Consider the following 24,344-nt stretch of genomic DNA (forward strand, 5'->3'; position numbering starts at 1 on the left):
ATACTGTGTTCTGTTTTGGGCCCCTCACTACAAGAAGGATGTTGAGGTGCTGGAGCGTGTCCAGAGAAGGGCAACGAGGCTGGTGAGGGGTCTGGAGAACAAGTCTTATGAGGAGTGGCTGAGGGAACTGGGGTTGTTTAGCCTGGAGAAAAGGAGGCTGAGGGGAGACCTCGTCGCTCTCTACAACTCCCTGAAAGGTGGTTGTAGCGAGGTGGGTGTCGGTCTCTTCTCCCAAGTAACTAGTTACAGGACAAGAGGAAATGGCCTCAAGTTGCGCCAGGGGAGGTTTAGATTGGACATGAGGAAAAATTTCTTTACTGAAAGAGTGGTTAAACATTGGAACAGGCTGCCCAGGGAAGTGGTTGAGTCCCCATGCCTGGAAGTATTTAAAAGATGTGTAGATGCAGCACTTAGGGACATGGTTTAGTGGGCATGGTGGTGTTGGGTTGACGGTTGGACTCGATGATCTTAGAAGTCTTTTCCAACCTTAATGATTCTATGATGGCACCTAATTCCTAGAAGCACATCTGAAATTCCCAGCGGACTTGCACAGTGGGATTTCCAATAGAAATTTTCCTCAGTGTGATTTGCCAAGTCCATCAGCAAGGCTCAGTATCACGCTGTGGTTTCCTGGGGGGATAAATCCCACTCCTCCATGCTGAAATGACTTCTGCAGGGTAGACAGTGGCAGACCTGGAGAGAGAGTGCCGCTTCCCTCATGGTCCAGAGCAGCAGAGTCTGCTTCCTCCCCGGGATTGCAGATGCCAGGGCAGGCATGGATGGTGCTGTGGTGAACCTATTTTCTGCTCCAAAGGCTTCCCTGGAGCCTGGACCAGGCGAGCATCGTATCTCACATGCATGCTCTGTTTTAACCGCAGGAATGCTCATCACGCAGTTGACCACACAGTGTGAACACTGCCACAAAGAGTGAGGCTTTGAAAGGAGGCATCACGGGCTGATGCCATCATTTCTGCCAAGCCTCTCTGCAAGGTAGCATACATCTTACGTCTTTCTTCCTGCTTTGCACAATCCTTGCTCCTCCAGGACAGACCAGTCCTTTGCTGTCTTCAGATTGACTCTGTGCCCCCTGTAGCGTCACTGTTTTGTTGATCAGGAGCAGATTTAAATGACTTTTCCTGTGCCTCCTTTTCCTCACAGCTTGTCAGGAGGATGAATAAGCCCTCATTGTTGCGCTGGAGGTTAAAAAAAAAAAAACGAAAGAGAAAGAAAAAACCCCCAAGATCTTTTAAACTCTATAGTACATGGCAGTGATGATGCAGTTGTGTTTAAAAAGAGCAACAGGATCGCACCCCGTGATTAACCTTGCATGCATTCTTCAGGATGGCTTCACTTTGTTAGCTCTTTGTGCTCTGCTTGTGCTTATATGTTGGCATTAGATCACAAGTGCTTCTGTCACTAAAATGCACCTTTTGTCTCCACCTCTGAATACCTTAATCTCTGAATTCTTTCAAGTCTGTGCTGCAGCAGACTGGCCTCTTATGTTTTTATTATAAAGAATGAGTGACAGTCGCTTAAGGGGGGGGCACTAAGGGCACAACTGAGCCTCTGTGCAGGCAGACAGATACTCGTTTTACTTTAATTCTCAGTGACCTTTATTTTATCCTGATTCAATTGCTCGCTCAAAGGCATCAGCCTTTTTTGTGCCCTTAATGCATTAAACATTTTTCCAGAAAGCATTAGATTTATCATACCTCCTGTTGTCTTAAGAGTCACAATTAACTTTCAGCAGTGAATGTGACCTAGAGGAGGTGGAAGAATGTGAAAGTGGAAAGTGGATTTGTTTGTAGAGTGGAGGAAATGAAGGACTCTACTGCTATGATTGTAGAGGTTTTAAAACATCAGAGCTGAGGATCCCCTGAATGTCAATTTTATTTTCTGACAGCTCCTCCTGACTTAATTTAATTAGTGGGAAATGCACCTACCCATCTTATTAGTAAGTTAATAATGTTCATGTCCAAGTCATTCTTGGATATGAGCATTTTCTGGTACACTCTTATACCTGTAGCTACACCTTCTTTAAGAGGCACAAGTGTCTATACATTCTGCAGAAGTGTCCTCCTTTATGAGGGTACTGAGGCTTTGGGGATGACTTATGAAAAATCAATCCACTCAGTAAATAAGAAAATGAAAGAGATTAAGAAAGCGGGTTATCAAGGTAGTGGAATACGAATTAATTACTTATGCCCTTGGATTCCTCATGTTGTCCACACTTGATCTAAAAAAACCTATTAAATAGCCTTTGAAAATCAATCCCAAAACTTGAGCTGAAAATGTTCATTGAAGTCTTTGTTTCAGAATTCCTTGCTTTATTTATAAATAGAACAGATGTATTTACTACCATCACAGAATCCAGTCTGTTTGAATTATGTTTTCTGTAGGCCCTTTAAAAGAAAATCCTTAAGCTGATCATAAATTTTTGGGGTTAAAAAAATTAAAAGAAAATTACCCAAATATATGATCAGCTAAATTGTCTGGACTGTCAAATCCCACCCCACCAACCAATCTCAAATAAGAACCAGGAGACTTTAGCTTGTACTAGAACACAGCCATCAGGAATATCTCCAGCCTAGATAGAAGAAACTGAATAGTGGTAAACTTACCACTTTATTTGAAAAATGGAATCTACCTTCACTGTTAAGGATCTATCTTATATCATACACATATCATACATATCCAATTTTATCATTGGATAAAAATGTCCAATATTAAGGCATTCATTATGTTAAATATTTGCCTTTTCCTTTGAATAGGTGAATGGCTATATTAATATGATTAATATTATTAATTATGTTTGTAATAATGTTTGCCAGGAGTGCTAATCAGTGGTGACCAGTCATTAATTAATTGACATTTTTAAAAGAAGAGGAAATGTTACTCCAAAATATGTGTGAACTTCCGTTGTTCGAAGACCTGTCTGAAAATGAGATTTGATAGCTGAAGTTGGCAGCTATTTCCATTGCTGGAATGAATGAGTTTCACTATTTGATCAAAATTCTTTTCAATTTTCTGTGTTAATTTTAGCCACATTATAATTTGACTACAAGTAGCAAAATCTGAAATGGTCCAGCAAAATCTGCACAGCCCTATCATGCCAAATTTTTAGGTGGTGCTAACTCTCCTTTCTCCATCACTGAGAAGTGGTCCATCGGTTCAGGCTGTGCATGTGGGTCTGGAAAACTTACCTGCTCCCAGAGACTCCCTGAACAATTTGAGGGTCTGGATTGGTGCTGCTTACCTAGGAATTATGAGCTCTATGGATCTGAAGCTAGTTTGTTAATTAAACTGAGTTTTCAGGCTTCTGTAACTTTTGCTCCATGTTTCAGTGAGAGACATTCCACTCTGTAGTGGCTTTTTCACCTTGTCTAGTTAACTGGCTCTCAGAGTACTAAAAGTAACTAAATACCACCCTGACGGGGTTTAATTTATATACACCTCTGCCTTCCATTTCAGTGTAGACTCATTCCAAAACATGTTCTTTTTTCAGATTATTTTTTCATATGGGCCAGCAAGCCTTTCTCAACAGGTAGAGCAATATTCACAAGCATGCTGTCCTTCCCCGTGCTCTTTAAAATGTATGTCCAAAAGCAAGATGCTGAAGTATCTTCACTGGTTGAGATCAGAGTAAAAAAAAAAAACAACTTTGAGCAGGGCCACCATACTGAAGGAATTTCTTGTTTCTTAAAGAATCCCTATCACTAGTCTAAGGATACCTCTAAACCCATCTGACTGGGGATTCCTGGTGCAGAAAGCTGGTTACACTCCTAGATAGCTCAGTTGTTTTTAGTTTGTGTGTTGTTTTTAGGAACATAATTTTCATGCATTTAGCACCTGTGCTGCAGCCCCTGGTTGTCTGGACTCAAAAACACTCTAGAGAACTTCTTTTATCTGTTGATTGCCTGTTTGTTCAGCTTTACTCATGTTTATTTTTATCTTTTTTATTTCTTGTCTTTTTTTCCCCTCTGGGATTGTTTTGGAGGGAGAAGCAGTTGCATGCGGAGACCCATGTTCTCATTTAGATGACAAAAGAGCAATGGGAATTGCTAAATGCCCCAGTAACATTGGTTGCTTCACATTTGCAAAAAGAGCCAGGCAATTTTGAGAGTCTGATCAATAAGCTACAAATTGTGAACTTACTGGTGTTTCCCAGTATCTGGGTGTCTGTTTCTATAGTCTCTCTAGCCCGTATGCAGAGAACAAATTCTAAACAAACATGATCATAATTCATCTCACTACTCTGTTGAAAGTCATACAAACACTCTCACATCACCTTGAAAAATAGTTGAGATGTTGTTCCTTACTGTTTGTAAATGGTGCAAATATTTACACATGCAAATATCAGATGGATTATGAAAAACACACATTACAGTGTGTAGATCCCTGCAGTAACAAGCCCTAACTCTCCTACGTTTCTAAAAGGAGTTTTATCTTTTTCTCTACCTTGCTACTTGTGTGATTATTTTTGAATGAAGTAGGTATTTTCAGTTAGGCAATCTCATGGCCTAAGGTAGGTGAAAAATGTTTCCTTTAATAAAGGAAAATTTGAATTGCCCTAACTTGCTCTGGCTTATCTGTCTTTTTGTTTGCCTTGTTTTGCAGGAATGAATTAATTTTTTTGTTCACAGGTATTTCTGTAAATGTTTTCAAGCTACATGTGGTAATGCAAGATCTTAGTATGTCTGGACTCTCTTGTGTGGCTTAAAAACATCTGTGCCATAAAAGTGTGGTGAAGAAACATTATGTGGTTGCAGTAACGTCACTAACCACAGTTCGTCAGTAGTTGAAGGTGTTACTGAAAAACTGTCCAAGCAAGTGGTTCACACACAGTACCAGACTCTTTCCTGATAAAGTCTGTGCAATCTCTCAGCAGAGCCATCCCAGCGCAGAATTGCTGTTGGGTAATGCTCAATATGGGATGGGAAACATGGGAGTTTATTTTGTTTGCTTTTTAAACAGGATTTGGTCTTTCAATGACCTTCATAGTTTATCCAGAGTTGTGTCCATTAGTAATTCAGATGAAATGTTTGGTTTGGGGCAGAACTAAGAGGTTTGAGTACACCCAGATCTGCTCATGGCTAAGAAATTTGCTTAAAAAGCAGGACTAATAGGCTATGCAGCCAGCTAAAGGGATGCAAAAAAATCCTGAGTGACTGAAACCTTTTACTGTTTGGCCTTAGAGGGCAAAGCTGAATTATAGCAGGGAAATGCCTGTATTGCCAAGCCTTTCTCGTGACTGTCTGAGAGGACAAAGTGAGGAGATAGGAATGGAGACGGATAGGATATAGTTGCTTGCTCAGTGATTTTTCTCCTTTTTAGCTTTTAAAGTAATACTCCTTTTCAAGGACTTTTTCCTTTCTCCCTTCTCCTCTGCGGTTCAGGTTTTTTTAGTCCATTCAGAGGCATATAGAGTCCCACAGCCATGACACTGCCTGAAAAAAGTTTGACAGGTGAGTGCAGCCCATTAAGGGCCTGAGGATTCACTCCCAATGCAGTTCTTACATGATAACAATTTCCGATTTCAGTTTTCAGGTGCTTGGTTTATTAGCAACACAGCAATTCCTGCAGAAAGCTGACTGATTAAATGGCAAAACACTTCTGTTCAAAACCTCATTTTCTATCAAGCTGGTTCTGATGGAAGAGATTTTCAGTGATTCCCAAAACAACATGTAGATAATTAAGAAAAAGCCCTTGTGGTTCTCAAGCCACCAGATTTGTGAATGGTCTATAAATGTGCCTGTCGCTCTAGTCCAATCATCTTTCTACTCATTACTTGATTTCAAGTAATACTGCAGCAAAACTAGATGGCTCAAATGTTTATCCAGTGTATTTTTAAAGTGACAAGCCAAAATGCCACAGACTAGTGATGAACAAATACCTCCAACTTATTAAACTTGTGTATCTTGCTTGCTTTTCATTGTATTCTGTTGAAATTGCATTTTCTGTCTCTTGAAAATTTCCTTGGTGACTGTTAGATATATCTGACTCCCTGATTTCTTCAATATGAGGATGTTTCATTTATTAGCCTTTGGAAAGCTGATAGGTGGAGATTGGTATCTTGCTTCCATTTTTATTTTTGAGTCTGGTTTTTCATTTTTGATCATTATCTGATGCACAAGCTTCCTCTGGCAATGCAGAAAAAACAGCCCCAAACTGTGTGATTCCACGTCCCACACGGTGGGGCTGGGGAGAGGACAGAGCCGTAGGTCTGCTCTTTCTGTGCCAAGGCACTCTGGGCTGGCTAGGTCTCTGCACAGCCTGTTCAATGCGTGCAGCCACGTCAGGCCTGCAGGGAGACTGGGAAAATGCCTCACTCTATCTTCAAATCTTCACCAGAATATCAGTAGATTACCTTTGTACCTGCTATTTGCCTGTGCTTTTTAAGATTATTTCTTTGTGGTTTGTTCCTACTCCTGCTTCTAAAAGAAGTGCAAGTCTTTCTGTGCTTGTCTGACATACAGCATATTTTCAGGAGCATGACATACACAAGAAGCATGGTTTTAAAATCATCTCACTGCAAGTAAATTCGGGAAACCACCTTTGCAAGTGTTCCTCCGTTGTTCTTAGTGAAAGATCAATCCTGACTGAAGGTAAAGAGCTTTGATCTGAAGAGGGACAGACTGCACACATTCAGCTATTTCTGTCACATCTAGAGAGAATCAGTCCATCTGTAAGCGTTTCTTGTGCTTTTCCCACACTCATGCTTTTGGCCTTAGACAAAAACGAAAGATCAGGACCGTAAAATCTGAGAACCAAAAGGTGCCTCTCTTGTTTTTCTGTTATACAACTTGTAGTGATCTGCTGCTGAAGAATTAGTAAAGTTAAAGCTTAGATTGTCTTCAAAAGAGCTAAAATCTCTATGGCTTCTTTTAAATTTGGTGAGAGCATCTGTGTATTCAGCGCTTCTGAAAAACAATCCACTGATTTGGGATCTGAACCTAAATAATAAGTTGGTAGAAAGTTGAACAAACTCACACAAATGCATTTCACTAAGAGACATAGAGGTGTGCAGGTTGGAGGGAGTAAAGAATTCAGAGGAAGTTATATTTAACTCAGTTTTCACCTTCATCTGCCTTATTTGACTCAGTTTTCAACCTCCACAGTTTTTAGAGCATTTTCTCTTCCCCACAGCAGCTGTTTTACAGTAGATGCCCTGTGGAACCCAGGCATCAATTCCACATCAGGATTCAGGCCTCCAAGTGCAGGGCCTCCCATGAAGATGGCTAATGGTAGTATTATAGGTCATAACTCTCTTGCTCTCAAAAATATTTACAAGTACAAGTAGTGTAATTTTACCTACAATTCAAGAAGGATGCTTAAAAAAATATCTTGCTTTGCAGTATTTTCTTGGTCTAGTAACTGCCTTTCTGCCGATGATTCTCATGTCACTTGTGTCCACAAATGTGTGTAGCTGGTTGGAAGCAGAGCTGAAATGCATGTGAATCTCTGCAACGTAAACTGTATGTATGTTTGTGGGTGCTAACATTGTAGTGAATTGGACTTTCAAGTGCTATAATGGCAAGGGAAGGCAGTGTACACTGAACAATCCCCCCCCCCATCTCCTTTTCCAAGTACACACAATCTGTAAATAAAGCAGCTCTTTTGCTAAATTTTATATAATATTTTGGCCTTCTAGTCTGTTCTTCTCATTAAAGAAATAATGTCATGACAGGCTCTTCCTCTTCTATTTTAGTTGTATGAGTAGCATCATATTCTTGTTTTTCCGGGCAAACTGTCATGCATGTCGCTCTGCAAGGAGATGCAGAAGGTAGAATTTTTGTAAACTGATGTTGAAACTTGAGCTACTGATCTCCAGTGAGAGCTGTCTGCTTATTCCTATTCTTGCCAAAGGCATCAGCTGAGGATTGTCCGTCCTCTTGAGAACTGAAAATGTGTGACACTGAATGAAAGACAAAGTAATATATCAAGAAACGATATCGCTTTGGGTTTTGTTTTCTTTTTAATACTTGCAAATAGAGTGATATTGTCTTACTCAGTAATATTTGTAATCTAGAGTTGCTTCCTGTCATTGGCAGTGGCCATTACTGAATATTTCAGAATAAGAGCCAGTTTCCCTCTTTTTATTTCATCCCCATCCTCTAAAACGGGTGTCTGCAGCATACAACGTGCTGCCTGTTGGGGCCCATTCTTGCCACTAGCAGAGGATTTGCTAAAGCCCTGAAGAATGAGATTTAATAACTCTTCCAGATTTTTTTTTGCTAGACTTGTCTATGATCACTAATTGTCATCCAGATAGATGTTCAAGTCCTCTTTTAATTTCAGCTCACAGCTTCATCAGTTCTGCATGACAATATCTGCAGAATGTGTAAAAGTATAGTATCTTTCCTTTGTGTGTTGCCAGAAACAGGAAGGATTTTTCCCTGCTTATCTTTTACCTTAGAACGATGAAGAATGTTGTCTTTCATCATTGGTAGTCCATTACTGAATATTTCAGAATAAGAGTCAGTTTCCCTCTTTTTATTTCATCCCCATCCTCTAAAACGGGTGTCTGCAGCATACAACGTGCTGCCTGTTGGGGCCCATTCTTGCCACTAGCAGAGGATTTGCTAAAGCCCTGAAGAATGAGATTTAATAACTCTTCCAGATTTTTTTTTGCTAGACTTGTCTATGATCACTAATTGTCATCCAGATAGATGTTCAAGTCCTCTTTTAATTTCAGCTCACAGCTTCATCAGTTCTGCATGACAATATCTGCAGAATGTGTAAAAGTATAGTATCTTTCCTTTGTGTGTTGCCAGAAACAGGAAGGATTTTTCCCTGCTTATCTTTTACCTTAGAACGATGAAGAATGTTGTCTTTCATCAGTCCCTCTTTGTGTCTTCGAGAGGTCTCCTTGGATGACTCAGGTTCCCAAGGGACTTTCTCAGCTCTTAGCTGACGAGGTGGGCATAGCAAATCCTCTTCCGAATTCTGGAGTTAACTAGCTAGTAACCGAACCGAGGCATTTGGTTAAATAAAAATTCCTTCCCTTTCAGTTAATGAGGGTTCTTCGGGAAATTCTTCTTATGTCAGAAAGCTAACAGTTCATGAAGACGTGACTCTGTAGAGTCAGCTGGAAAAAAGAGAATGGACCAGACTGGAATTTATATTTTTTAGGCAGGAAAAAAATATGAAGGGAAACAACTACCATTTGCTTTAGGTGTGCAATGTGAATAAAGTGAGAAAGCTCCTTCAGGTGCCATAAAACACGAACCCCAGTTTTCCTTCATAAAATTTTTTACAAATCTTAAGCAGTGAAAATCAGGCAGGCAGAATTGTTTCTCATCGGTTTCAAGCACCAGACTTTTGCTTTTATTCTGAAATAGGATGAACTTAAAGACAAATATGATCTGGAGCTAGATTAGAGCCTTCCATGTATAAAAAAGCAACACTGCAAGTTACTGATTAAAAGAAGGAAAAATCAATCTTTTTAATAAAAGGCTTCTGCTTGCTCACAGGAGGAAAGGGGTCAAACTTGACTCAAATGGTGTGAAACCTCCCTGTGGGCAGAGCGATGCTGTGGTCCTGGTGAGTAAGAGACTTGACATGAGAGGATGGTTCTTACTTTCACCTACAGAGAAGGCAGAGGCTTGGCTTGGGGATGCTTGTGTTGGATCCTGTCTGTCAAAGATTGAAAGCCCATTGGGATGTTTTGCTGTGGCTAAGGAGAGGCTGGTCTAGCACAGCACTGCTGTGTATCTGCACATGAACATACGTGGTGCTATTCTTGCAGTCGCTTCCCTGCGCTCTCCTAATGCCTAATTGGAAGCTGAGCAATTAATCTTAAGAAGCCTTGTCAGAGTTTCTTTTTGGAAATTGGTGCCTTTAGTGTTACATAGACAAGGTGAGTCTGGCTGCCAGTTCCCAAGACTGTATTTGTAATAGGAAAGCAGCAGATAGTTGCAGTTTAATAAAGTCCCTTGATGCCCTCATCTGCTGGATAATAACTTTAATTAGCAGTTAATGTTTTCAGCTACATAAACAGTTTTTTTTATTTATGTTCCAGAGAAAAGTTACTCTTGATAGTAAAATCTTTAACCTTAGATCTTAAGAAGCTTTTTTTAAAATCACAATTTGAGAGAAGTAGGATGCTTTAGGGGTTTTTGCTGGCTACAGAATCATGTAAGTTAAACCACTCTAAATATACCTATTTGAAGAGTTCTTAACTTTGCTATTTCTATTTTTAGAATGGTGATGAGCTCCAAGGCAGGAACTTGCCTTGTAAAAATAAAATCTCAGGCACCCCAGTTATGTTGCTACCCACCTCTTCAGAGATACCTGGGATCTTTGCAATGAGAGATATTCCTGTATGCTGTTGCACTTACAGCAACTGTTCACAGTCAGTTACATCCAGTGCCCATTGCTCTGGGGCCCAGCTGAGGATATACTGTCAGCAGGCTCTTGGGGCGCAGCTGTAAGTGATGGTATTTATGATGCTGCCACTGCTTCTGCTCATATCTATTGCCCTGGACCATGGGTCTTGGTTGCTTAGGAACAGGTTTGTGAGATGACAGTAGTGCCTCTCTCTTGGCTTTCAGCATATAAGGAGTGTTAATTTGTAGGAGTTCATATTGTAGCTGACTTGCTCTGTGGTTTATTAAATCCAACGTGTTTAACTAGTGCATTCTCTGAAAGAATTCATGTAGCTGAGTTTTCCAGCTGTCTTAAAAGTATGGCACAGCAGGCATCAGCTGTGAACTCTCAGAGCAGGGCAGAGCTTAATACCAAGTGTGACATTTGGAAGAGTGTCTAGGGGGATGCGCTATGCCTGCTTGTTGCTTTTCAAAAGCACTTTACCATTAGTCAGGCTTTTTATTTTTCTTGAATTTCAAATTCCTAAGGGAGTTAGACAGAAAGGGAAGGGTTTATGCTTCCCCAGAATAACTGCTTATGTATTGTCCCACACAAAGCCCCCCAACTTTTCACACCACAAATGTGCAGCAGGTAGAAAAAAAAGGCAGGGAGCCTGACTCAATACCGGACTATACACAGTGCTATTCCTCCATCACTGCCTCCCTTTTCTACTCCATACTCCAAATTCCTCCAGCCTCTTCCTTCCCTTCTTGCTGCCTCGCCCACCCTCCCACGCTCACTTCCTCCAAGTCTCCTGACAGAGCAGCCAACATTTGCACAGCTCCCAGCCAGCTCCTCAGCAGTCAGACACAGCAACATGTGCCTCTCCTGTGGGCTGGTGCATAAAGAGTATAGCTAGTTATGTCGTGTAAAGCAGAGCCTCACAGATCCTGTCTTGTGAGCTATAGCCTACTGCATATTATGGCACGAGAAGGCTGGTTTGTGTGTCATCAGGGTGACAGCAAAGTAGCAAGGCTTATTATATTCTTATTTTCACTTATTATATTCTTAAATTTTCACAATTTAAATACCCACAAGGAACAAATTTTCCCTGAGTACAACAGTCTTTTTGAATGATAATGTCATTGAAAATTCCATTTTGCCTTTGCTTTAAATGCTGGAAGGTTTCCCAAACAACAATGCAAGAAGAAAACAGCTGTTTTCTGCAAGGCAGAGATGTGTGCAGAGAAATTGTAAACTCTACCGTAATTCTTCAATACTGTACAAGAAAGGCTTTAGGATCTGTCATTTACTCAAAGTGATAGGTGTTTGTACAGCACCTAGCAAAATGATACTTGTTTTTTTGGTTCTTGGTTTTTTCGTGCTGTTCCAATTTAAATGTTAGTAATGGAAATCATACAATGCAAATATATTCCAGTTCATGTAAAGGGATGTAATCAGCAGTTCACACATGGGTTTTTAACTGTTGTAATCAATGGAAATTTATTAATGCAAGTAAGGGCAATAGGATTTGGTCCCAAAATGTCTAGCTTTGCAATGCCTGAGCACTCTGGTATGTGATTACTGGCAGGCTAAGGTGCTGTGTGAGATTGGGGTATAATGAGCTCCTACTAAATTCTCCTTAAATTTATTCTTTCTTCCCAGAGCAGAGTGGAATTGCATTACCGTGATGATATGTGCACTCCCACTGGGAATCAGCCAGGTGGAAAGAAAAAAAAGATGGTTTTCTCTGCATTAGCTGTCTCAAGTGCTCAACACATGTAATTGTAAGGTGCAGGGACATATAGGGAGTTCTGCTGTGACATGGGACCTGTTCTTGCCTCCTGTGCAGATAGAGGCATCCCCCAAATGATGCGGTTTGGCACAGATTTGTTGTTGGTTGGGAGCTCTGCTCAAGCCCAAGTAGTATCGCCTCTGCTTGAGCTTTCCCATGCCGTATGGACATGTCTGATGGAGAGGCAAGAAGGAATTTTCTAGGAGTGGTGAGAGGGCTGTAGCAACCCTCTGGGATGGCATCTGTGTGCACTTGTCTTATCACTTAATAGCAGCCACAAAATTAGGGACCATTTCTTATTTGTGCATGATTGCTTTCACCCCAGGTACATCCTGGCAGGTTGATGGGAAAATAGAAATAATACAATCTGTGAGAACTTCTGAATGGCCCTTTTTTAATGGGTACCATCAACCAAAACAACTGGTAACTTTTGTCCTTCTCGTATGACTCATCATTGCCTATGGATGTCAAGAATGTGTTGACTTTAACTGTAACAAGTCACAGTGGGGAGAAGACTCGTGGGTAGAAAGAGCACACTGAGATACAGGTGGCAGTGTCCAGGGCAGGTGGGGTGTCCAGGGCAAGGAGTGGCTGATTTTGTGACTGACAGAGGAGAGTCTTCTGTCTTCCTCTCTGAGAAAAAGTTTGGGAGCACCAATTAACTGTGATGTGCCAAGAGGCAGGATCTGTGGCCTCTTGCAGATCTTGAACTTGGCATAAAATCATGGTGGTGCCTCGGGCAAAGCAGTGTTTTAAGCTCTGACATGGGAGTCCATAGCTGGAGTTTGTCTCCTCAACTAGAACATGTCTCCTGCTTCTGCTCTTCAGCTACTGCAAAAAAAAGCTGTGTTCAGTTACGCTCAGCCCCATCTACTTCCAGGGAGAGTAGGTAAAGTATTGATGACTTTTGGTATAGTCTCACCCAAGGAAAGAGTTTCTCTCATCTAGCTCTCTCCTTTCCTTTGTTTTTTCTTTCCATGGCTGTGTTGCTCAGTTCTCTGGTAATCTTTGTTCAGGGACATTTCTTCAGACAAGCTGATCCTAATGGTCTCTTCGGGCCTTCACCGCCAGCAGGTTGGCTGTAGCAGGAAGCAGACACATGTTTTCTCAGTACACCCTCTCAGAGTTGAGTACCTAAATAATCTCTATCACTCTGAGATACTCTGGATAACAGTCCTGTCATAGACTTTACAATATAGGGATGTGCTCTAGCATCATTTAACCAATATCTGGTTGAACTTCAGTCACTACTGTGAACATAAGGGCAATTTGTATGTCTCCAGATTAATTTAGTTCTGTTCAAAAAAATGATTCACTTTTCTCAGTCTCAGTTCTCTTGGTCCTTGTTTAGGGTGGCACAATAGAGGCACACAGAGAAATTCAGCCCTTTCTCCAAGTTACCCACAGTATGTGATCGATCAAATGGCTGAAAGGGGTCAAGGGCTTGAACCATTTAGACAACAAGGGCTTGCTGGCCTTGTTGAACGTGGCTGCTCCAATAGTGTCCAACACCTGAGAGCACCAGAGCAGCTCTGGGGTGGGTATGGGATTGGCATTCATTTTGGTAGGCTTGGACTTGAGCTCCATTTGTACCAGAGATGAGTCATTCCTAAGCCCTAGGGCAAATGATTCCTGCCCTAAAACAAGTGATGTAATTGCCCTTTTCACAGAACTGCTGATGACAAAGACTGTGGTTTAGCTCTCACATACTCAGATCTAAAGTGTAAGTCTCCCAGACTAATAGGATGGGCCTTTGTGGACTAGGCAGGAGGGGAACCACATGTCCTACAAGCAGGGTCCCCAGAAGGCAGTCAGACAGTGTGGGAGAGGGCAGAAAGCTTGGACAAATCCAGCTACAGGTGTTGTAACTAGAGAATTAGCAGCTGCTGGCATCCAGCTAAGCCCCTGCAAGGGGCAGAGACTGAGATCACAGCAACACCAGCTCTAATGAAGCACTAGCAGCTTCAGGGATTGCTGCCCACCTGAACTGGGGGGGATTTCTTTCCCCAGAAAGCCAGCAGTGTAGGAGCTCTGCTGTTTGAGGGATGTCTTATTTTATACTCTGACTGTATGTGCTTGAACACAGTTATATGGAGACTCAAACTGCTACATGAGCTGCTTGCTGCTTTTGGAAAGTGCAAATAATAATATTGCAGCGTTGTTGCACCACTGAAAGTGGCCCAAGTCCAAAGCAGGATTTGGTTGTGTGCTTTGGGTGGTAGGGTTATGTTCTTGTACCAGATGGAGACTTTAAATTTTCATCAGCAGGTTTATAAACACAAAGAATATCCTTTTATCAGCCCTCCGGTCTTTTACTAATAAGCTGCAAATGCTGAACTTCAATTAGCGTGGAGTGGAGGCGCAGATGAAATAATGTACATTCTTACTGATGATTATCCATCATATGAGAATGAAATCAAGACATGAGTAATGACCTGTTTCAGTTTTGGGGGCTTTTTTTGTTGTTGTTGTTGGGTTTTTTTCTCCCCCTCTTTAACACATGCTTGGTAGTATAAATGAGTGAAAATTGCAAAAAATAATTTGGGCCAGATTCTCTGGTGATGAAACTCCATTTCAGGCGAATGCAGTGTGAGTTTTCAGCCCTGCTTATCTTTGCATTGACTTCTGTAGGTGGTGGGTCAAGCCAACACAAAGGTGTGTGACAGCTGTGTTAAGTTTGCCATGGAAGGATAAAGAGTTTACAAAACTACGCTTTTCCCGCTGCTGACAGCTGGCCAGAGAGGTCTAAGCTTTGAAGCAACTCTGCTGTGTGTTATCAGGGAATCCCAGCTTTCTTGAGGGGTGCATGGAGAGGGGAAAGGGATTGATAAGTTTAATGCTGCCTTTGCCTTTAGCAGCACATTTGCTGGCCTATGTGGTGTGCTTGTGTTCTGTACATGTGCCCCAGCTGAGAAGCTCTTTCTGGACACTGCAGGCATCCAGCTACTGGGCTTGTGCCCTGTGGTTTATAAGTCATTCAAGAGATTTGTGCATTACAACAGCAATATCAGCTCTTTAGAGGGTGTTGAGGAAGGGCCTCTACCTTGACTGATATCTTTTAGGGAGGAAAAGATTGAGTGTATTTGCAAAGATTAGTCTTGGCACATAGTTTGAGAAGGTATTGGGAAATTGTCAGGAAAGCTGAGGAAAGGTGCAACCTCGTGGGATACAGATTGGTTCTGGGAATTCTGCATCTAACTTTTCATGTCTTGCCTTAAGAAGTCTTTGCTGGAAAAGTAATCCACTAAGAGGATAGGGCCTACTGTTGAAAAATAGAGATACATAAATTTGAATCAGTAACTGAAAGAAAACTGTTCTCCCAATAATTTAATTGAGTACTTTCTGACTAATCAAACCCCAAAATATACCCCTGAAATACTTACAAGTGACTTCTTCGGTGGATTGTGCTTCAACAGAGGATGGCTGCTTTATAGGTCATACCGGCTTAGAAGAGAAGAGAAGAGAAGAGAATAGAATCATTTAAGTTGGAAAAGACCTTTAAGATCATCAGTCCAACCATTAACCTAACACTGCCAAGTCCACCACTAAACCATGTCCCTAAGGGCCACATCGCATGTCTTTTAAATACCTCCAGGGATGGTGACTCAACCACTTCCCTGGGCAGCCTGTTCCAGTGCTTGATAACCCTTTCAGTGAAGGGTTTTCAGTAATATCCTTTCAGTGAGGAAATTTTTCCTAATATCCAATCTCAGATTGCGGGAGAAAGGCAGAGCAGCATTGCAAAGGTCTCCCCTGACACCATGAAACCAACAAGATTTTGCTCTTCCTGGATCATGTAGGGTTGAGATTTGTAGCTGGAGGCAGCTGTTGCTCTTTTACAAAATATGTCTGTGAGCTGTGCGTAAGAAGTAGCAAGATGACAGTACGGCACAGGGGTTTGCAATTGCCACAGGAGTCTGAGCGCAAGTGCCACTTGATTGAATTAACAGAGATGCATGAGACTTCAGTTCTAACTTAACATAGGCACCAAGGCTGAGAGATTATTGAGGCAAAATGGACCTGTTCTCTTTGATTAGCTCTGATTTGCTACTCTGATGGCATATATCGATGTTAAAAGAAGGCCACTAAGCTTTTCTTTGTACTGCATTGGAAATGACACATTGCAAGAGGAAGAAAAGTTCTGTTTAAAATTACAGAATCGGAGATGAAGTGAAATTGAAAAGAAAGATCAAAGATAGAAAGTAGGGGGAGGAAGAAAGAAGCAATGTACAGTATGGCTGCACAGACATCTTAATTTCAGTTTAATGAATCTCTGACCACTCAGGAAGGGGAGGGTAACTCTGTGTACTGGGAGGGAAAGAACAGCCTTCTGCCACCGCACTGAGATTTCCTTTGAACATGGTCTCTTATCAAAATGAAGGACTGCACTCTGCTTCATATTTCACAGAATTAGAAAAGACCAAGCTATTTTCTGACTCCCTGCGTCCTGCTTATGTAACTTGCAGATGACGGCTGTGCAACCTCTGGCTGAGCCCTGGAAAATTTTCTTGTCGGTGACTCGGGTGCTTGGCTGGCATGGCGGGCTTGGAGATGAGATTGCAGTTAGAGGCACTCCCTGGGTACCAGAGCCCAATTCAAGGTCCCTTTATGGAGGCTTTTCATACTAGAAGCTGTGTGTGGCTTGCTAATCATCATGGTCACGTCATTGCCAAGAGTCCCTGTGCTGATGCTGTGTTAATTATGTGCAAGTACAAAGCATCCCCCTTGATTGCATTGGAGCAGAAGTGAACCATAGCCCTGGCTGTTATCCAGAGATGTGGGTCAGCAAGGAAGGAGGAGAAGAGCTAGACAAGAATGAGTCCTTGGCCTTTACATAAATGTTATCTATAAAAATTCCTGCAGGATGTGGGAAGAGTGTTTAGTGCAGCTGGGCTGCAAAAATGGGACTTTCGCAATCCGCATTCCCAAACTCTATGCAGTCACCATAACAGTGTTGGTTTCAAGGCTCTAGATCTGGCTGAAAGCTGAGGGACAGGACTGCACATTGTGCTGTAGGAGTAAAATTGAGAACTATGAAAAGGGAAGAATTAGACCCAGGGATGAAGGGAGAAAAAAGGAAACAGGCAGAACTGCTTCAGCTGCAAACTAGACTTTCCTGTGGGTCAGCTGTTGTCTCCCAACAGCAGAAGATCCCAATTTCCACCTCTTTGGAAGTATGACTGAGAGGAACTAGGAGGTGCATACTACCAAGTAGGTTCAATCACTGCAGTAGGGTGAGACTGGGACAACTATGAGATCCCCAAATACAGCCCATGTTGTATGAATCTATGCAGCCAGCCCCTCTGGCAGTCCAGCCAAGTTTAAAGCAGTACTTAGCTCACTCCTGCACAGAGCCTGTTTGCCAGACTGCAGTGAGGGGGGACAAAAAAAGATTTTGCCACAGGGCTGACCTGGTGACTAATGAGTTTCATTGATCTTGTGCTTGCAGGAGAGAACGATTTACCCTCTGCAGTTCCTGCAAGCTTTTCTGCTGGAGGCTCTGAGAAAACAAATGTGAGATGTTATCCAAAAGCGGGGCTGTGTGAGCCCACTGAACCTAATGATGCTGCTCTCTCATGGATGTATGAACATGATAGTGCGGAAGATACCAGTGTCAGGAAATGTCTTGATGGCTTCTACAAAATGCATTGCAAAAAACGGCCAGACAGAATGGATCCCACCTATGAGGCTGCATCACAGTGTCTGTCGCAGAAGATTTCAGAGCTAGCAAACCGGGATGGAACAAAATATGCGTCACGTTGCTTGCAAATGGCCCAGGTGGTCTTGAACAGAGATGGGTGTAAGATCTTTCCAAACCACCCCACTACTGCTTGTTTTTCAAAGCCAGCTGAGGGAGAAGTTGTCTTAGAAGACAGAAAGAGAACACCCGGACTCTCAGATGATGTCCTGCAATTCCTCTTGAAAGAAACATGGACAGAGCATAGCCCTGACATGCCACATGAGAAGTGAGCAAGATGCTGGTTTGTTTCTGTCATTGGAGCTTGGCTTTCACTCTGAAAAGAGGTGACTTTCTTGGAAAGACACTGTTCCTCTTAGCACCACCTTCAACACCACATATTCCATGGACGGGTTCATCTGGGTCAGACCTTGCCACCTTGGCCTCTGCAGGGCAGCACCACATAAGGAGCATCTGTGGTCCCTGTGTAACTGCTTGGGGTGTGTTGACTAATCGGGATGGGTGATGTGTGATACAATGTCTGTTGCTGGGACATCAAATGTGATGATTTCTACATACCAGGCTTTTAAATTGACCTACATCCCTACCCCAGCTGAACAGTGGCCCAGCCCAAATTCGGCCCCTGTGTGGGCATGGATGTCCAAGTGCTGTTGACTATAACAGACTGATTGAATGAGCTTGGCACGGTATGCCCCAGACCTAGGGAGGAAACTTAAGATTTTGATCTGTACCTGACTGATACTGTAATGCCTATGCCTCCACGGGGGTGCCTGATAGCTGTGTGTGTTTATCTACAGGCATATGATCCCACAGGTCATGACTGCAATGCGGGTGAGCTTTTTCGACAGTAAAAGTGTGTGTGTGCATGAGAGAGAGAGGAAATACAGCTTCTGAGCAGGTTTTTTTTTTTTTAACAGGAGGGATAAAAAAAGAGAAATAAAAGCTATATCACCTTAGTGATGTTTCTAACACTTCAAATGCACCAGCTGAGCAGACTGAGGATTTTTTCCTATCTATATGAGCTGGTTTAAGAGCAACCTGAAATAGATTCATGAGCAAAGGCCCTGCAGAGGTGTCCATAGGGAAGCTGCGGAGTTGGTGCCAGCTGCCCTGGTAGCTGCCTGCTGTAAGATGCAGAGTATCTAGGAAAAGCAGAGCTCACATCTCAGCATGCCCAAGACTGTGGGTCACTTGGTTGATTCAGTAGAGGCAATGCTGCTTTCTCCAGCTCTCTCCCTACCCATTAGCCCCTGCTGATTTCTGCTACCATGGGGTCTGAGCCCAGAGCTTTCACAGAGAGGAAGCCAATGCTCATTGCTTGAGTACACTCTATTATCTTTGTTGGCACTGCACCAGACCTTGTGATTACCTTCCTGGTGTGTTGATGGATGAAGGAAAATGTTCTGTGAGATGTTTGAACCATGGAGGTGGTTGCTCTCCAGTAGGGATCATCTGGCGTTGGTTGGTTACAGCAAAGGTTTGCTTCTTCTAACAAGCTCTGCTGCTGTTTATACCCAGAACTTTCTTGCTCTGGGTTTAGTTGGCAAGATCACCACTGGCTGCAGTGGGAACTGGCCCCATGCACTGGTTGCCCAGCTTGAGTTGTGGTGACTATCGCTTGCCCTATGACATTAAGAGGTGACCTGAAGGACTAATTCCGAGCAGTTGGTTTTGGTCACTGCCACCTGGGGAATTTAAAGTGCTCTGGGTCTGATGCATCACTAGGAATTTGGCAGGCCTAATTCTCCTTTGCTTTGTGCTTGTGGAAACTGGGAGTGAATCCCAAGGAAAACAGCTGCATGAGGGGTGCAGACCTGGGCTCCCTCTGTCAAAGTCTTGGTGGGAAGGGTGCTGCTGTCGCGCAAGGCTGCAATTCAGGCCCCTCTACTCAGCATGTGGGAGCCCTTTGAAGTGGTCAACCAGGAGCAAGAAGAGCTTCCGATCACTCTCTGGACAGGTTGTGTCAGCCATTAAAGTTATGCTTTACTGCCTGCAGTTATTCTTATAAATGTTCTGTTCTTGAATGATGTATCAGGCTCTAAAAGAGACACCTGGGGGGAGAAGATAGTTATGTGGTAGTTCTTATGAGGGTTGCCAGGCCCACTGCTTTGATGTAGTTTTTGCTTTGTTTCACAGCTTGCTTGGGGGGCTTGCAAGTCAAAGAAACCTTCTGGAAAAATTCTGAGCTTTGTCTTCTCCAAACTTTTATTGTTAGATTTTCATTAAAATTTAGAATAAACCTAATTATTTTATGGCAGATTTTCATATTTTAGGTGCTTACAGAAGCAGAGGAGAGCCCAGCTGGATAAATTAGGCTCCAAAATCCCATTGATTTTTAATGATAACAAAACAAGCTAAATGTTTAGGGGTGTCTGACAGTCTTGTCAGATATCTGGTGTTAGGAGCCGAAACATGATAGAGTTTAGAATACCTGATCACGGCTACTGTGAAACAAATTCTGGAGAAACACTTAATTTTAGGAGGTGTTTCACTGGGATCTTATAGTTCAGTCACTTTTATTAAGTTAAACAAGACTGCAGCACAGAGAATAACACTCATCACTCCTTTTCCCACTCACTGCTAATTAATTTTTTACAAACCTGTGCTGGAACCTGCTGTATGTATTTCCTAGTCTGCTGAAAGCCAAGCCATTTGTATTACTCATTCCCTTGACAAACATCTCTCCTCGATTTCTTCAAGACATGGGGAGATGAATGCATCCCTCTCCTTTGCCCAGTGTTCCAAGCAAGGCTCACCAATTGCTTTGAATGGGCTGCACTTGAAAGAAGCACAGTCCTATTTGGCATTTTATGATGCTACGTAGAAGAAATTGTAACAATGACTATTACCTCTGGTGAGCAACAGCAAGGGGCCTAACTTATGTCTGTTTGAATTTCTTAAGCTGATTTGCAGTTATAACTAAGATGTTTTGCTTTGAATTAACAAAGTTGGATTTTTTTTTCCTCCTACTTTTGTGGGTTCTTAGCTTTTTTTGTGTGTTGCTTTTGTGACTTTTCTCAGCCTAATAGAGGGGAATCTACCCGTGTTCTGGATCCACTAAACTGCTCTTTCACAGACTACTTCACTCCCTTCTTGCAATGGAGTCTTCAGAAAGGTGGAAGCAGCTTTCAAGGAGCAATCAGCTTAAAATGCGTAGGGCTGCCAGGATCCTGTGTCAAACCAGTCCTCAGCATTGCAGAGTGGGACGAGTGTGTTACAATGCCAACGCGCCTCCCACCACTGCAAACACAACCACGGGTGCCTTGTCTTCTGCTGCCAGTTGTAGAGGCACAAACTTGGCCAGAGCTGCTGCCCCCCTCAAACAACGGTGTCCAGTCACCAATGGGAGAGAGGAGCAGGACAGACCCCAGGAAGAGTGAGAGCACAGGGAGAAAGAGGAGGGATTTGGCAGGGGGAAAACTGCCCCATGAGTGCAGGTGGGTGAGTAGGTGCCTTGGATTGAGCTTTTGAGTGGCTGTTCTCCTGAATGTTGCCTCCCCACCCCAACCACTCACCTGCAGACAGGGTAAGGAGGCAGCCCTTCCCTGGGGCAGCAAGACTGTCCCAACAGGGCAGAGTGCTCCCAGGCTCCTTCCTCTGCCAGTTTAAATGCAGCTTGACAGGACAGCGCTTCTGTCCTGTTTCCCTCCCCACCATCACCCCTCCACCAACCTCCAGTTCCTTTCTGTCTTTCATGATGGTGCTAATGAGATCCCTGGAGGAGCTTTCCCTTTAAAATGAAGCAGATCTCTCTGTGCCCAAAGAGCCTGATGTCAGTCAGCAACAGAGCAATGAACCCCCACACAACCACTTAAGGTCTCTCTCTTGGAGGCCTCCTATCTACTGGCTCGGTGGCTTCTTTGCTGCTTTACTCCCTCTGCCAGGCAGACGTGTGCCTTTGTGCATGTTTTCCACCCACAGGTTTGTCCACTGAAGGGGTGGTTTGCTGTTGTGATGTTGCTCACTGACTGGGGAAGCCATTCATTCTCCAGTGTGGACATGTTCAAGGAAGCACGGAGAGCAAGAGGAAGGCATGTACAGAAGGTGACAGCATATGGGTGAAGAAGAAAGAAGAAAGGACGGTTGAGATCTCAAAGGTCAACATCAAGGTTCCCAGCTAATGCAGTTACTCCAGTACAGCCACACCGCTTGCACCAGTTTTAAGATTTGATCTTCAGCATTTCAGTTTGGAGATAGCTCTTACTCTGCCAGCTCAGTTGCTGAGACCTCTCATCTGTTCTGGCCAGATGCCAGCATGGGTGTTTGTGTTTCGTGCACATTAGATTCCCTGCTGCAGTTTCACATGGGGCTGCTATTCCTGCTTTGCTGCCCCTGGCAGTTTGGCACAGCTGCTGTGCTCTGTGGGTGTTTCCAGCAAAGGCAATGGAAATTTGGCTGCTGACTTTAACCAGAGCAGGAAGAGGCCCTGCTTGCCCAGCTGGCTGCAAATTATGGCCAAGATCTTTGGATTTGGTGCAATCTCTCTTTGCAAATAGGTTTATACTGGGACTGTCTGGGTTTAGGTTGCTGTCCTTGAGTGATCGTGAAACTGATACATCTGGCTTCTTGTTGGTTCTGCTTGATGTGTTGCTTGCTTGCTTTTATGGCAGGGGTGTTGTACGTGTGCTGGAGGGCACACAAAATATTGGAGCAGACCCTCAGCTGCTCCCCTAGCTACTCAAGTTAATGGTGCTAGGGGAAAAAAAGGAGTTGAGATGAGGATCCAGCATAATTTCTGTAGTGGTAAATATATCCGCAGGTGCTGGTCTGTCAGAATCCAGAGAAAAGCATCCTGCAGGCAAAAATTATGGAGGAGAGTAATACCAACTGTTTCAGCAATAGATAGAGCTGGAAAAAACAAACGTGCTATTGAGTGTGCTATCAATAATTACAGTAACAGTACTAGCCTCTCCCTGCCAGCTCGCATTGCTTAACCACCACAGATCTGTCACAGCTACAAGGTCATTAATACTGACAGATGTAGGGAGCTATTGCTGAAGATGTACAGGGAGGAAGGAAGGTCTTCAGTGTGAATCAGATGTTGTTGCTTATAATTTTTTGCCAGCATTTATGCTGTTCCACACAGTTAAATATGAGTTGCTGTGCAAGACCTTTTAACTGCCATTTTAAGGGAAATAACCTCCGAGAAAGAGAGAGCTGGAGAAGTCAGAGGACTGCACCTGAATCCCTTCAGTTGCTGTATTATGTTTGGTGATGAATTGGTCTGTGCTTTGGGTTAGCTCTAAAACCACCTGGTCTCCTAGTCAGATTTAAAAAAAAAAAAAAAAAGCCAAACCCATACAGTTTCCACAAAGAAAGCTCAGAGCAAAATATGAGGTTCTTGTTCTTTAGGAGAGTCCTGCTCCTACTGATGTTTGAGAGATACCTGCTGGGCTTTGATGGAAGAGAAAAGAAGTCCTAATGGACTCTGTCTGACCCTAGATCAGCCCCAGAGCCAGATGTGGCCTTCCTCACTCATAACAAATGTGAGGTATCTGCCTGGACCCCTCTTTGGGGCTGTGAGGAGAAAGGGTGCACACAGGGTGCTCCTCCTGGGGCCTGGAAAAACCTGAGCTGCCATCTTTTTATCTGCTTTTTGAATGAGATTTAGAAAACATTCAAGGGAATAGCTGTTCATTTGTTGTTAAGGGTTTTAAATGATGGCAAAATGAGGCAATCTTAGTTTGGAAGGTGCGTGTCCATGCAGGAAGTTAATCTGGGGTCCCGCTGTGGGGGGATTGTGCTGCTTCTCTATACATCAGGGGCCAGAGGGGAGGCGAGGCGCCTCTGGAGAGGTCATGCTTCTGCTTCAGCTCCTCTGGGCCCTTGGGGCTGCACAGCCACCACCTTTAACACGCCAGTTTTCTTACTAGAAATTTCTGATGCAGCAAGAAAAGGGATAAGAGGACTCATTACTCTTCAACCCTTTAGGAAATGAGATGCAAGCAATGACAAAACAGAGAATAGGCGGCTGCTGAAAGAGCATGAAGATAGATACCGGCAGAGGAGAGCATGAAACTGTTTGATTTTAAAGAGCAACGTAGGCAGAACAGACTGGATGCAGCTGAAAAATTTGTATTGTGACTCACATCTACAAATCTTGGCTGGCATCTTGCAGAGGACGTGGTAAGCTCTATGCTACTGAAACACACAGTCTTTTGAAAAGTTTGTGCCCCTCACGGTCAGGAGCGCCTGTAGTTCTTCTGTGCACTGCTCACTTCCAGGTACAATATTCAGCTCATGCCAATAAGCCTGCCAAAAATAGATGTGTGTCTCACACTGAGACAGAAGGAAGGGCAAAGACAGAGCCCCTTGGAATAAACATCTCTGGAGCAGGTGATAAATTTGACGCAGGTCTTGTCTAGAGGAGAGGGTTTTTTTCTTAACTGTATTTGGTTTCTTTGGAGTATGAGTCTGATTCCTGTGTCCACGCTGATTTGCACGGTAGGTGATTGAGAGGGTAAGTTTTGAGGAAGGGTAAATTACCTACAAGGAGAACGGATAGGGGGTAACTCTCAGTTCAGTGCTTTTTTAGGTGGATGA

General features: G+C 43.1%; 1 protein-coding gene across 1 annotated transcript in view; it reads left to right on the top strand.

Moving 5' to 3' along the window:
• CUNH20orf196 (chromosome unknown C20orf196 homolog) overlaps positions 1-20,768 on the top strand; it is a 53,067-nt gene extending 32,299 nt beyond the window's left edge. The window contains exon 5 of the mRNA XM_009282590.1: positions 17,553-20,768. Within this exon, the coding sequence (XP_009280865.1) occupies positions 17,553-18,073 (521 nt within the window). The 3' untranslated portion in view covers positions 18,074-20,768. The remainder of the gene's footprint in view (positions 1-17,552) is intronic.
• Positions 20,769-24,344: the final 3,576 nt, after the last annotated feature.

Source organism: Aptenodytes forsteri, unplaced genomic scaffold, assembly GCF_000699145.1.
Source record: "Aptenodytes forsteri isolate BGI_AS27 unplaced genomic scaffold, ASM69914v1 Scaffold582, whole genome shotgun sequence".
Classification (NCBI taxonomy): Eukaryota; Metazoa; Chordata; class Aves; order Sphenisciformes; family Spheniscidae; genus Aptenodytes; species Aptenodytes forsteri.